The sequence below is a fragment of the Sparus aurata genome, chromosome 24 (genome assembly GCF_900880675.1).
Source record: "Sparus aurata chromosome 24, fSpaAur1.1, whole genome shotgun sequence".
Classification (NCBI taxonomy): Eukaryota; Metazoa; Chordata; class Actinopteri; order Spariformes; family Sparidae; genus Sparus; species Sparus aurata.
In genome coordinates this window covers 14,865,133-14,880,496 of record NC_044210.1, presented here as the reverse complement: position 1 = coordinate 14,880,496, position 15,364 = coordinate 14,865,133, and the positions used below count along the sequence as shown (strand labels likewise).

Below are 15,364 nucleotides of genomic sequence, written 5' to 3'. Positions count from 1 at the left end.
GAGAAAGAGCTTTTAACTTCCAACCTTTAGGCTCGCCTCGAGCAGATTCCCCCCCCCCCGCAAAGACTCGCAGGCAATCTGTGAAAGATAGGCGCCTTTAATTTAAGTGATGAGGGAGGATGAATGAAATACACTCGTAGAGTACATCGAAACAAAAAAAAAAATCAATAATGTTCAAAATGAATTTTCTAAATCAAGCATCGTTATCAGTCTCTTACCGACTGTTATCACGTAGTTCTGATCATAACTTATATAGAAATAGAAATCCAATTTTCTAACTTTGAGAGAACAAAACTGCTCATTGTTAACCAATTAACTTGTTTTTTTCGATTGTGAATGTTTAATTGAGCTGCCGGTTCTTTTAACATCTTTTCCGTAATTCCTCTCATTTGTGAATCTGCGGAGCTTTTCTAATTGTCTTTATATTTTAAGTACTTTATGCTTTTCTTATTGCAAGTTTGTCTTGCATTTACCTCTTCTTTTCTAATGGAGAGCCCTCAAAAAAAAAAAAAATCATGCACTTCTGTTGCGACTTTATGTTCTTTAGGTTCAGGGAAGTTGTGACTACGGGCCGGTTAGGTTTAGGCAACCAAACCCACTTGGTTGGGGTTAGGAAAAGATCATGTTTTGGCTTCACGTTCAGTTTTGTGTCGCCACAAACACTGCAGAAAATTGTCTTGATGTCTTCTTGAAAATAATATAAGTGTTGAAATGCCATAGTGGTTTGACCCTTACAAATGTTGAAACGCAGGTTTGAACTGCAGTTGGGCAGTCGTGTCAAAAACTGAACCTGAAGCCAAAACGTGATCTTTTCCTAACTTCAACCAAGTGGGTTTGGTTGCCTAAACCTAACCAGCCCATAGTCGCAAATTGGTAAACCAGCATTTGAGTAATTGATGCCGTGCTCTTGTTTTGTGTCTATATGATCCGACTGAAATACATTTAAAGACTTCAAAAGTTTAAATACGGTATGTCCGTGTTAGAGTTGGAGTTATAAGGACTTCCCGCCTCCTGTAGAACGAGCTTTAGCTTATACCACCCAAAAGGAGCACATGGCCTCGGAGGCTATTTCTTGACCTGTGGAAATGGAAGAGTCCCTCACTTGGAAAGAGCAGTGTACCCATTAGAAAACACAGAAGTGGAAATGGAACCCTACCCCCTTGTCTGAACTCGTTTTTGTGATTTCCAACCGAAGCTACAAAGCGAGAGAAGACCGATATAGGAGGGTTGCAAAATGTTGTGGTGGGTAGAAGTTGTAGTCATGGATGTTTTTGTGGTGGAAGTATTGGGGCTGATGGATTAGACAGAGGTGAGCATCACTCAAGGAGATAATCAAAGATGGCATAACACGTGTTGTCAGAGCAACAGAAAGGCTATTAATGGCTGTTTAAGTGCATGACACACAACCCTCGAGTAAAAACAAGCTTTTCCTTTCTCTCTAACTGGTACATGCTGAGAAAAAACGTCCCTTTTAACAGCTCGTGTTGTTTTTTTTCCCCTTCAGTTCCGTTGGCTTCAGCATTTCTATAGATTCTCAGAGTATAAGGGTTAAATCTCAAGAGCATTAACTATGTTTTTTTGTTTTTTTTGTTGGTGTAACAGCAGGTTGGTTTGCACTTTCTTTCAAAGTGCCTTTTAGTTTTCTTAATGTTTCAGCAATGTTAATGTTTCTTCTCTTCCTCCGGCTCTACAGGACACCGCTAATAGCAGCTGGCATTATCGGCGGCCTATTCATCATCGTCATCCTGGCGCTCAGCGTGGCCGTTTATGTTCGCCGCAAAAGCATCAAGAAGAAGAGGGCCTTGCGGCGCTTCTTGGAGACAGAGGTGAGAGGGCGGAGGTCGTCACAACAACATGAGAGCTTTTTTTTTTTTTTCTAGGAATTGATTTCTGCAGTTTTTTTCTTGAACTCTTGCCTTGAGCTCAGTTTGGTCAAAGGATGCAGGCTCGTCGAAAAGGAGAATTAAGTGTTTCATTTGCAACAACAGAATAAAATAGCCCCGTTCTGTATTATCATCAACAAATAACCGCAGTGTAATTAATTTTATTGATCCCGGAGAGGAAATGAGGAAACGCTTCCTCCGACTGCTACCTTGCTATTAATGTGTCGGCAAACAAACAAGGAAAAGTTTGTTTAATTAAACTAAAGAAACACTCGGAGGGGACTTCTAGCACAATGCAAAGTTGGTAACACGGCCGACTTACCTGGCAGTGGATCAGGCTCCACAGGGGGTCCAGATCCGATGACGTACCTCTGGGTTCTGCTCCAATAACAGCTGTGCAGGCTCGATACCCGGATGAATCTCGGTCAAGTTTCCCAGTTCCCATCAAGTTTATTTGTTTTATGTCCTCCGTTTGTCTATATTTTAAAGAGGAACAAGTCAAGAAGTTGGGTAAAACATGTTTCTGGGGGACCTATAAAAGCGACGCTCCATACCTTGACCATGTGGAAGGCGTTGTGTTCCATGGATACATTTTGCTCCGGTGTAAAGAGTCAATCTTACTTTCTTTCCACTGAACTTCCCACTCGTCTTTGAGTCTGTTAGAGGCGCCTCACCTCAAAGTCGTGCACTTTTCCAGATGGATGCAAACCAAACCGGACTCGTAAGCAAGCCTTGAAACATTAATCCTCGGCTGTGGTGCTTAGCCAAACCACGCGGCGGGCAGAAGATGTTTTCTTTAAGAAATTATGCGCGGCTGCCGTCGCCCATCGATCTGGCCTTGAAGGAGGGGGGTTCATTTCTGGGAAGCATTAGAGAGCGGAGCGGAGTTAATATTCAGAGGAGAAAGTGAAAGATTGAGGTGTGGGCGAGCCGCGGAGGGGGGTGGGGGTTCACGTGCACATGTGAGCTCCGGTTGTTCACCTTTGTGATGCTCCAAGACACCTTCCCTCATCACTGCAGGTCTTTGCACGGCCGTGCCTATAGAAGCTGCTTGTCAGGGCGCATTAGTATAATTTACAGGTAGAGGCAGCAGTGTTATAGACAGCTGTCAGGCTAGAGACGGGAGTCGGGAGGAGGGCGGCCACGGGCAGTTTGTGCCTCATCCCGGCCGCGCACATCCATCTTAATCAAGCGGGGCCTGTTCCGACAGCCTCTTGACCGGGAGGGAAGTCTTCAGTCTGAGCAGATCCGCTAATGCACTGTCACGGACAAGGAGGGGCTCGAGCTGGACGGGGGATCTTCTTGACCCCCTTCTTTCCCTCTCTGCATCTCCCTGAATAAAACCGTCCTGTGAGTGATTTTCTCCTCCTGCAGAGCTCGACTCGGTGCTCCACCAGGGGAACGTGAAATATAACCAGACGAGTCAATTTTCCCCCCACAACCTCCGACGAGGCCTAATTGGGTGTAAAGGTAATTAGACGTAATAGAATCTTTGGCGGTCGCAGGTCGGACTGCGGGTTAGACAGACCACTCATTAAGAGTGTAGGTCACGGGGTCGGTGTCCACCGCGGCCCATGCGCACGCACATTAGCAGCCTTGTTGTGGCATCCGGATCGTGACACCGGACCTGCTCGGTGTCAGCGGGTCAGGAAATAGGAAATAGGCCGACTCCTGAGGAAGGAAGCTGTGGATCCGCAGCTGAAAATGAAAGTTGTTTCGTTGCTTTTCAGAATGCTATTTTTCATTACCTTCCTGTCTGGTGAAAACCACGTTTCCCCAAATGTGCTGATTTTTAATTAGGATTTTCTTTTTTTGCTAAACTTAAAGAATGAACTGCTCCTTTTATAGGTTGATGAAAATCTTCTGCTTGTCAAGATGAAGAAAGCTTTTAAAAACCCTCTTGAATTAAAAAATGCATCGTCATAGAGCTGAAGACTTTTTAGAGATACTGAGCGTGGTTCTGACCGAACTGCAACAATTAGTGGAAGATAATTTGCATTTATAACTATTTTGATGATCGTATAGTACCAATCAGGCACCATGGCGGGGATCTGGTATCGGTCTGTTATCGGAACGCCCACAAACTTGACTGATTCCCGTCCGCCTGTGTCAGAATTAGTGTGTAAATAACTGTGTGGGAGTGGAAGGGTGGAGGTGTAAATCCAGTGATTGGATCGATTGATTGTTGGTCGGTTCGAGAGCTCTTTACGCACATCCGTAACGTTGATGGCGCCAGTAAGAGGGCATCGAGTGTCATGTTTGATAAACAGCTGTGACTACTGCCGAGTCATCTGACCCAGGATGAATGCCAATTGTGCCCAAGAGCCAGACTTTTGTCGCTTTCTGTGTGAAAGATACTGACGATACTTTTACTTTTGATGCTTTAAGTAAATTTATCTGAAAATACTTTGACTTAAATAAGATTTTTAATGCAGTACTTCTACTTGTAAGAGGGCATTTTCACTTTTATTAGCACTTCTTCTTCTTTCAGCGCTGTGTAAACTGATCTCTTGCCATTGTTCGAGCGGTAAAATGAAGAGTTTCAATCCAGAATGCTTTTGTCAAATGCTTATTTTATGAACCTCCAAACTATTTAGTAAGCGGCGGTCGTACGTCTCCAGTAAGCATAACGTGCCGGATTTTTGTTGCCAGCGCTCATTTCATGAGGCATCCGTTTCCTCACATCGCTCCGGAGTTTTAAATTCCTCCCTTGGATTTTTATGAATACGTGCGTTCATGCGTGCACACACACAAGTACTCCTCTCCGTCTGAATGCCGTTCACCTACCCGGCTTACTAAAAATGAAAAAGAAAAAAAACCTGCACTCCTTGCTGTCTGTATCACACTTTCCAGAGGCTCTTTTTTTTGGCTGATGAAAGCACGCGATAGGCTTTGGACGGCTGGCTGAATGTGGATTCTCTATTCAAACGAATAATAGAGCTGAGTCTGTGTCTGCGAATGGAGATCAGGCTTGTCAGGATGAGGGATTTGGGGACGGGGGGAGGCTCAGGGACTCCCCCTCTCTCTCCCTCTCCTCTCCCTACAGTATCTCTTTTTTTTTTTTCTTTTTTTTTTAACAGAGAGCTCACCTCTCGCGTCAAACAGGAAGACGATGCCTCCAGTGCTCTGAGCGTTCAGCCGGCATTTCCATATCAAGGACACGTGTGAAGGCTGCTGCACTGTGTTGACTTGAAAACACACACTCCTTTATTGTTTTTTCTTTGTTTTGCTCTTCTCTGTCTTTTCTAACGGATTCACCTTTTCCGTTTTGATCTCCGTATCTCCATTTATCCCTCGCGAGCACTCGCTTTCTTCCTCTATCTTTTTAAACTTCCCGTGTTAGTTTATTTTCCCTCCCTCTCTCTCTCTCTCTCTCTCTCTCTCACCTTGAAGGAAAAAAAGTGGAGGCTAATATATAAGAAAATAAAAAAATAAAAAGTCTCCCACTGTTGTGCCTCTTGAAAACAAATTGCTTTTCTCAGGGAGAGACGGCACAAACAGCAAAGTCCCCCTCACCGTTGCGGCGCGACCCCGGGCCTTGAACTCTGACCCCGGTCCAATGGAGCGCGACTAATGCACTTGGAATCGCCCTCCCCTTCCCTCCATCCCTCCACCACAAGGTCCTCTTCGAGCTGCTTCGTGCAGACGCTGGCCTGTGTGAGTGTTTCAGCACCACAGGCTGCGGACAGCTCCCACGCTGCTTCCACGCTCGCTTACAAGAAGGATTTCAGCGTTCAGGGGAGCTGGACAGCACCTGCCTGCGCGGAGGTGAATGCATGTAGTGCAGCCAAGCATTGTTCACGCACACTAAAGCTTATGGCAAATGTAAGTCAAGAGACAGACAGACACCGATTTGTGAAAAAACAAGGCGGATGCAAAAACATGCGCAGTTATTTTGGAATATGAGGAAATTTTATTTTGAAATAACTGTTGGTTTTATTCATTTTCTGGCCCTCTCAGGACAACCAGGACATTTAGCCTATTGTAACGTTTAGTTCAAGAGGGCCCAAAAGAAAGCAAAAAGGAAAAAGTGAGCTTTATTAACATAAAGCATAAAGTGACCAAAAGGCCGCCGATAAAAATGACAAACTGTGATGACAAGATTGAACACAGGCAGCGAACACAGACGATCTGAAAACTAAAAGCAGGAAACACACCAACAAAATACACAAGGACTGATTCATGAAAAAGACAAAAACAGGAAGTAATGAAAACACATGAGGGGAATTCATTTTCAACATAAAACAGGAAACAGAATACAAGAAAACCACGGGACCATGACGCCTATTCTAATTCGAGTTTATTACAACTTTTTTTGTTGTGGCTGGTTTTCAATTGGTTCAGTTCATATTTGACGTCATTTTATATTTGTTCTCTCCGTTCTGAATACTAAATAAAAACATAGATGTGTCTTTCTGTCTCTCCCCCCCCCAAAAGAAAAGTTCAGTCTCTTCTGATTGGCCAGCTTCCACAGGCCTGTTTTAACAGATTAACTTCAGCAGTGTTCTTTGCAGCAATGCCATTACTTGGGGCTAATTTAAAGGCACTTTATTTCACTTTCTACAATATGTGACCTCTAAGGGTCAATACATTTACCATAGTTTTAGTAGATTTGAGGCAGCATGGAGCAAAAGAGTTTACATACCAAAATTCTTGGTTCAACTTTGTCCGAAAGTTGTGCATGTACACAGTTTTTGTGGTCAAAACACTTTTTTTCCATTTCAAACTTCCTTTTAGGCACCGGCCCCACGGCTATACTTCAGAAAAATAGCCTCGACATGAAGGAATTAAAATATCTAGTGTGCTTAAGTTAATGTGCATGTGTGTTGCCTCCAATTCCAAACACTTACACCCCAAAATTCAAACCAGCTGGTGAAAAGATCTCAGATTTCCCGGAGGAAGTTTTCCACTGGCAGCCATGTTTAGCAGCTAAGTAATACAGTGAAAGACTCCTCTTTAAGTGCAGTCAGTGGAGAAAGAAGTGAGTTCATGGCTGCCGGGATGGACTCACTAATACTGAGAACAAATGTCCTTGCATACAGATAAGCTCGCTCTGCTGCTGCTATCATGCACAAATTGTCCATAATGTGCTCTCAATGACTTTGTGTCATTGTGGTTTCCTAAGTATAGAACAAGAATATTTCACCGTGCCAGCCACATTCAAGAAGAAAATAAGTGTGTAGAATAGTCTCCATGGTGACCTTACATGCCCTCAGCCTGATAGTTAAATTACCGCTGCATTATTAAACTCATGATTGAGGGTCATTATTTCAGGACTGTGTCCGGCATTGCACCATATTACTTCTTACTACTTTATTACATTTCCTCAGGCCAGGCTCAGGACTGAGGGTGACACTGCTTTCTTTGTTAGGGCGCCCACGCTTTGAAAGGGCCTGTTCGTAGAGAGTAAAATACACATTACATACATCATACGCAAACACAACACACAATCCATATCACCAACACTGCTAACACATAGATGAAGCAGGTTATGGTTTGTTTGAAATGGGATCAAGGACAGTCGGTATATGCTAGTGCTGCTAGTCAACAGGTTAATAAAGTGAACTGAAGGTCAAAACACAACAACATTACAGAAAACATAACAATACACAATAACATTACAGAAAACACAACATTACAGAAAACACAACATTACACAATAACATTACAGAAAACACAACATTACAGAAAACACAACATTACACAATAACATTACAGAAAACACAACATTACAGAAAACACAACTTTACACAAAACACATCACAGAAAACACATTACACAAAACACAACTTTACACAAAACACATCACAGAAAACACAACATTACAAAAAACACAACATTTCACAAAACACAACGTTACACAAAACACAACATTTCAAAACACACAACATTTCAAAACACACAATGTTACACAAAACACAACATTTCACAAAACACAACGTTACACAAAACATTTCACAGAACACAACATTTCAAAACACACAATGTTACACAAAACACAACATTTCAAAACACACAATGTTACACAAAACACGTTTCACAAAACACAATGTTACACAAAACACAGCGTGACACAAAACTCAATATATCACAAAACACAACATATCACAAAACACATTTCACAAAACACAACATTACACAAAACATTACACAAAACACAATGTTACACAAACCACAACATATCACAAAACACAACATTTCACAAAACACAACATTACACAAAACACATTAAACCAAACACAACATTACATGAAAACAACATCACAACATAATATTGTAAGAAGTATAGGTAAACATTGCTTTTCAGAAAAATGAAGTTATTATACTGTTATTGCTTTGGTCCTGAGAGAAGACACCCCTGCACATCATCACACTTAATTAATACAGCTGACGTTTCCTCCCTGAACCTTCCTCAGGAGATTTTCTACTATTTTCAACTATTCTAACGACAACTATTTTAAACCGACAATGTTTATGTCGTTAAACCAAAGCTCGTGAGTTTCATCCACCATGACACAACTCTGACGTAACAATACAGAGAACAGAACTTGATTACTTTGCTAAATAATTCCTTTTGTTGTAGTTTTTTAATCTCCATGTTTGTAGAATAAGCAGGAACGACAGTCAAGATATTGAAGAATATAAATGAAATATGAGCATGCCTACATTTAGATTGCGGCGTGGCAGTCATCTTTCACCTGGTTTCAATTCAATCACCCGACACAACAAAATGCAGCACTTTGTATGAGTAATGTGAACATTAAAGCGCGTACCCAAGGGCTCGCAGTGCAGCTCTGTGTTTGGGGACGTTGTTTACTTATTCAATACAGAATAATTCTGCGAATGTATTCTAGCTCGAGGCTCGAACACGCTGCTTATTTGTCCAATGAAGCATCCGAATCCTTTTGCACCGCCGCGCCGGCGAAGCTCATTTGGCGACGGCGAGGCGCATTATTAGCTGGTAAATAAAGTGGCGTGGTGAGTGTGTGCGTGTGTGTGTGTGCGAGCGAGCGAGCAAGCTCCGGAGAGTTTGCCGAGGCCACGGGTGTGCATCTTATTTAATAGACCTCTCCTCTCCTCCCCTCATCAGCCCGGTCCAGCCTCGTCCTAATGAAACAATAACAGCTACAGCCCGTCACCATCTGCTCTTACTGCTGCTCCGTCACCTCCTCCCTCTGCATCCTCTCCGTCTGAGCCGCTCCACTTCTCTCCACCTACAGCGCTGCTTGTTTTTTCTTGTTATTCATGCCGCCAATGTGCAAGCAAACGAATGCAAATGCTGCTCTTTGGCCAAATACCAGGCTCGTATGATGGATGTGACCAAAGTCAGCTTTTGTTGAGGTAAATAAATTCGGAAGTCAGTGGTTCCGCGTAATTAATTGGAGGCCTGACACGAAACCCCCACCGCTTAATAGGTCACTTTGTCACCCTAAAGTTGCTACACCCACATCACTGAATGTGTGGTGGAGAGTTTTAGTTTCACAGGATGTTCTAAAGGTTCAGTGCTAATTTTTTTTGCTAATCTAAGCTGAGTTCGAGTCCTTTTATGCTACATATTCTGTAGAGAGGATAGCTATTGTTATTTTCTAGGTTTGTGGAGACTGTGGAGGGCAGTGGATATGGCTTCTCCTCATACATGTTTATCCAACAGGCACCAAATGTGGATACACCACTGGGGAAAATGTCCGTTGAAAAGTTACAGGAATGAAAAATACAAACCAAGTTATGCGGCAGGAGGATACAAGTGCAGTGTTGTTGTTTTTCCCACAACCTGGCAACCCAGAAGTTTTAGTTTGTCTTTATTTCATTCTGAAGAGGACGTTCATCGTCTTTAGCATTTAAATAACCAGTGTGAATGTGTCAAATGCTAAATGACTAGCATACAGATCTATAAGGCATTTAAACTATTGATTAAACATTATTGATGCAGGTAATTGTTTTCAAAGTTAAACAAAAAAGTTGTGCTACTGGTTTGAAGTTGGGAGGGTCTCAATGCGCTGTAGACCAATCAGAATTCAGCCACATTTGGTGCTAGTTCACCTTTCTACACAGCTGTTGTTTTGACTGGTCAAAGCAGGAAAAAGCACAGCGTGACCGACAATGGCTCCATTCTTTTCTAATAGGCCATGTCAGCGAGGCAGCATGTAACACCAGAGAGGCCTTGAAATAGCTCACCTAAATGGAATGCAGCCATCATTAATGTCAGGAATTCCACCTGTGCTTTTCCTCCTCTGACATGTCACAATGTCTGCTGTGAAAAGGGTCTGTTAGTTGGTTGTTTGGTCTCGAAGTCAAAGGTTTTTTCGGGTAAAAGTCTTCTTACATCATGTTTATAAATCCATAAATATGTCATGTTTAAAAGACATACTTATAATATAGAACTGATGATAGATGAATACTATTATTAGAGGTTTGATGTAGTATTTTGGGGGGAAATTAGTACCAAGACAGAACTTAGTGTTATTATTTAGTAATTAACACGATTAAATATAAAGAGGATTGGCGAAAATCTTCATACCTGTCTGTCATTGTGTTATTTTCCCCACTTGTGTAACTTTAAGACTGTTAAATATGCTGAAACATGGAAAAATTAATTATTATTTTAAGCAATATACTGCCACATATCAACATGAATCTTGAAGTTCTCAAAAAAGTAACAACTACAGCTAGAAATGTCCTGGAACAAGTTCATTGGTAGAGATAAGTTTCATTTTTGAGAATTTTTGATTATAACAAAAATAGAGTTTTAGTTTGCCCAGTTGTTTTCAAATTCCCATTTTCGTCACCATATCTTGAGATTTTTGAAAGGAAAATAAGATATTAGGTCAGATTGGACCGCCTGAGATGGAGTTTTCCACTGGCGCCTCACGATCACGCCGTCGCTCAGCCGTCCTCTCGCCGCTGCCTCTCTCATTCACTTCCCTCGGTGTTTATCCCTCATCCTTCCGTCTGCTAACTCACTCCCCGCCGTGACATCCCAGCAGGCTTTACACCGCGCCTTCAGGCCCCGGCCATAACAATAGTCATTAAACGACATGTCATTGCCGAGCTGCGGGGCAATGTCATCCATTCTGTGGGGCCGCCGTTTGCTTCGGCGATGGCCGCTCCTATGTGCTGATGGTTTTATATCACATTCAGCGAGCGCTCGTACGGCTGACCGACTGATATATGGTCTCATTATATTGTTTGATGGCCGTGGTCGAGCTGGGCGATTATCCCGCTGATAAACCGCAGCGAACGAGGAACCCGATGATGCTGATAGGCTCATTAAGACGCGTATTGATCAGGGGCATCGACTTCCTGCACGCATGTGTGTGTGTGTGTGTGTGTGTGTGTTTTTGCGGCCTGATGTGTTGATAGCGTTGTGTGTTGTCAATATTCGTGAATACTCTACATGCATGTGTCTGGACGCGTTAGCATCCTGGGATGTGTGCTACATGATGTCTGGTTGAATATGTGTGTTTGTGTGTGTTTGTGTGTGTGTGTGTGTGTGGGTGTGTGTGTGTGTGTGTGTGTCGGATCCTTTCACAGCCTGGCTGCAGGTGCCAGCTCCTGTTCTTTATATTTAGTAGCCGGGGCTTTGTGGAGCGGCTCGCGGTGAGGCGGGTGGCCCGGCCAGCTGCTGGGATGCTGCTCGGTGTCAGCTGTTACTGGCAGGCAGGCAGGCGCGCGGAGGAGGCTTGTCATAACCTTGAATTGGAATTGTTTTGTATGTGCACAGCTGGTGAGCCGCTACTCTTTGTCGGCTGTGATAGCAGCTGACACCAGACTGTGATTTGCTCAGCGGCTGGGCAGCGCCGCTGTCCGCGCCGCTAACTGCCAGCTCCGGCGAGAACTTCACGTTTGCACCCGTGAATTATTTGTATTTCATAAACGCTCTGTGTGTGTGTGTTGTAAAAATCGGGGCTATCAGGACAGGGCAGAGGCAGTTTTTTTGGCTGATTGTTTATTTGCTGTAAATAAACCTTTTTGTTCACCTTGGGCCTCTCTTGCTTTTGACTTTATCATTACAAGAATGAATTATGGAACTCGCTCACTCTCCTGCACACATTTAAGTGCTGTTTGTAGCCGCCGGAGTGCCAAGAGCGAGAGATTAGAATTATTCCATCTTGCTTCAGTCTGTCTGATGGGAAAGCTTTTTTGCATTACATTTTCTGGCACCAGTCGCGACAAAAAGGAGGGTACGAGTGGGGAAAAATGGTCTGAATATGTGTTTGTTTGTTTGATTTGTCAGCTGGTGGAGCCCCTGACCCCCAGTGGAACCGCCCCCAACCAGGCCCAGCTGCGGATCCTGAAAGAGACGGAGCTGAAGAGGGTGAAGATCCTCGGTTCTGGAGCGTTTGGGACAGTCTACAAGGTCAGTGTGTTTGTACTGAAGCCAAATCGGCAGGACAAATGTTGGCCATGTGGGTTTCTTCTAGGTTCAGTTTTTGATTGAGGTTAGGTTTCGGCACAAAAGCCAATCGGCGAGGGTAAGGAAAAGATCATTTTTTGGCTTATACCTGATTCTGTGCCCACAAACACAGCAGATTTTCTGACATCTTGTCAATAATATGCCCACAAACATGGAAGCTGGAAATGTCCCGATGACTCTCCAATCTTTTTTTGTTGCTACAAACGTGGCTGAAAAATATTACGATGTCTTGTCAAAAATATCCAGTAGTGTTGCCACAAACTGGCTGAAAATGTCCTGACATCTTGTCATAAAATGTCAGTTTTATTGCTGCAGATGTAGTTTAAAACGTCCCAAAAGTCTGGTCGAAAAATATGTGGTTTTGTTGCAGCAAACATGGCTGAAAATTTCAAACACTTTGTAATACCAGTCTCGATAAAAACATCCAGTTCTCTCTCCAAAATGTGACAGGAAATGTTGCGGCATCTCGTCAAAACTGTCCAATTTTGCCGCGACAAACGTGGCTGCAAGTGTCCCGGCGTCCAGCGGTTTCACGCGGCAGGCGCTTACTGTAGAAACGTCGCTGTGCCGTGTATGACATGCACAAATTCATAGGATTCGGTAGTTTGCAGACATGCGAGCTGACAACATTTTATGAGCTGTGCCTGTTCGGTGTGTTCCTGTGTGTGTACAGAAGTTGCACAGTCTGACATATTATACATCAAACATCAGTGAGTCAGCGAAACGGCGAAGAAGACACTCAAGCACAGAGGTTCTCTCAACAGGCGCTGCCCTCTCCACTCGTCCGGCAGCCCTGCTCGACAACCTAAACAATAAGCATAAACATTTCCCTTTTGTAGCGGCGCCTCCTGACAGACACGAGCCCGGGGCGGCTCAAGGACCTGGAACAGAATTCGCTGTTCGCTTGCCAACTTCCCTACCCTTGGCAAAATTATTCACACCGCCCCGAAACACAGCGAACTCATTGAATAAATACTGCATTCTCTTCTGTCGGCTCTAAATTCCTCTCAATTACGCTATTGATGGGCCTATTTGATTTTAGTGCCATCTTTTACTGCAATTAATCTGCATACATAGTCCTGCATCAATTAATGGTCTTATTATGATCCAGAGCTCTTTACTTGACCCATTTAGGAACTATAAAGTGAGTGGAAATGTTGTATATCAGCCTGAGGAACCATCTCCCCGCGTTCATGCATCGGAACGCACTGATTTGACCTGCAGAGGAATGTTAGACGCAGTTAAAAACAGTCAATACCCATCAAAAATCATCATGACCCTAGCTGTGGGCATGTTTATTGAGGGAGAGCAGCGCATTTATGGTGATTGCTTGTACATTTCAGGGCATCTGGGTCCCGGAAGGTGAGACGGTGAAGATCCCCGTGGCTATAAAAATCCTCAACGAGACCACGGGCCCTAAAGCCAATGTGGAGTTCATGGACGTGAGTATTTATATCGCAACAATTTGTGTCTGCTTCGGTCTCCGTGTGTGTTGACGTCTAACGTCTTAGCCTTGTCGGAGAGACGGCCCGAGCCCGTCGCTCTGTGGGATTGTGCATTCGGCGGTAAATTCTTACGAGAGCACAATCTCAGCCAGAGCCAGTAATAAAGTGAACTCCGGCAGGCTGTACAGCCCGGCATGTATTGAATGAGACTCTATTAAAAAACAGCACTTGTTTATGAGATATGGCTTTATTGGAATCCAGGAGTGATAGAGGGGAAGACGAAGAACTCCTGGGGAGCTTCCAGTTCTTCCCACCTTATCTCTGTCACCTCTTTCCTCCATCCTTTCTTCTGCTCTCCCTCTTTAATTTACCCGTCTTTCTTTTTCACGCGGCGAGACTACAATTTCTTACTTATCCCCGGGTTCCACCTGTTCTGTAATTCCCTCTCCTTTCCTGCTTTGACAGAAGAGCTGAAATGATTAGCTGAGCAGTCGGTCAACTCAAAATGTATCAACTGGATTGTTGAATGTTCCAATTTCAATCAAAAGTGGCGAGAACTGTATCCAACTCATCTGAAACATATATCTTGAGATTTAAAAATATTGGACCTCACGTTGGGCTTTAGGGATTTGTATTTTTTCTGACATTTTATAAATGATTCCTCGACTACAAACACTCAGCAGCTCTCAGTAGAGCCCATACCTCGGCCAAGGCCCAACAATCCACTTTAAACCACCCATAACCTGCTTAATCATAATTTAAGGCCACCAGATTTAGGATCTACATCAAATTGTACTCACTCATAGAAACAAGCCACCTAAATAAGCCGTATTTCATGAAGATCTGTGCCATATCCCCTCAGAAGTTAACAGGAGTTAAACAAAAATCTCACAATACTAAAGAAAGTGAGAAATCAATGGATAAATTGATCTGGACCAAAAGTTAATGGAGTCTATTTTATGCTCAAAATCATCCTTCATCCAAATTTAGAGTAAATCCACTCAGTAGTTTTGTGTGTAATCCTGCTGTCAAACCAACCAACCAAACAACCAACCTACCGACCAACGGACAAATAACCAACCAACCAATGGACAAATAACTGACCAACGAACCTACAAATAACCAATCAACCAACCAACCTACAGACAAATGACCAACTAACCAGCCTACAAATAACCAACCAACCAACAGACAAATAACCAACCAACCAACCAACCTACAGACAAATAACCAACCAACCAACAGACAAATAACCAACCAACCAATGGACAAATAACCAACCAACCAACCAACCAACCTACAAATAACCAACCAACCTACAGACAAATAACCAACCAACCAATGGACAAATAACCAACCAACCTACAGACAAATAACTGACCAACCAATGGACAAATAACTGACCAACAGACCTACAAATAACCAACCAACCAACAAACCAACCTACAAATAACCAACCAACCTACAAATAACCAACCAACCAACCTACAAATAACCAACCAACCAATAGACAAATAACTGACCAACGAACCTACAAATAACCAATCAACCAACCAACCTACAAACAAATAACCAACTAACCAGCCTACAAATAACCAACCAACCAACAGACAAATAACCAA

The 15,364-nt window shown here is 43.2% G+C and overlaps 1 protein-coding gene across 3 annotated transcripts in view; it reads left to right on the top strand.

Moving 5' to 3' along the window:
• Positions 1-15,364, top strand: part of LOC115577202 (receptor tyrosine-protein kinase erbB-4) — a 280,463-nt gene that overhangs the window by 226,493 nt on the left and 38,606 nt on the right. For all 3 annotated transcript variants that reach the window (XM_030410145.1, XM_030410146.1, XM_030410144.1), the window contains exons 17-19: positions 1,694-1,826; positions 12,118-12,240; positions 13,641-13,739. In XM_030410145.1, the coding sequence (XP_030266005.1) occupies positions 1,694-1,826; positions 12,118-12,240; positions 13,641-13,739 (355 nt within the window). The remainder of the gene's footprint in view (positions 1-1,693; positions 1,827-12,117; positions 12,241-13,640; positions 13,740-15,364) is intronic.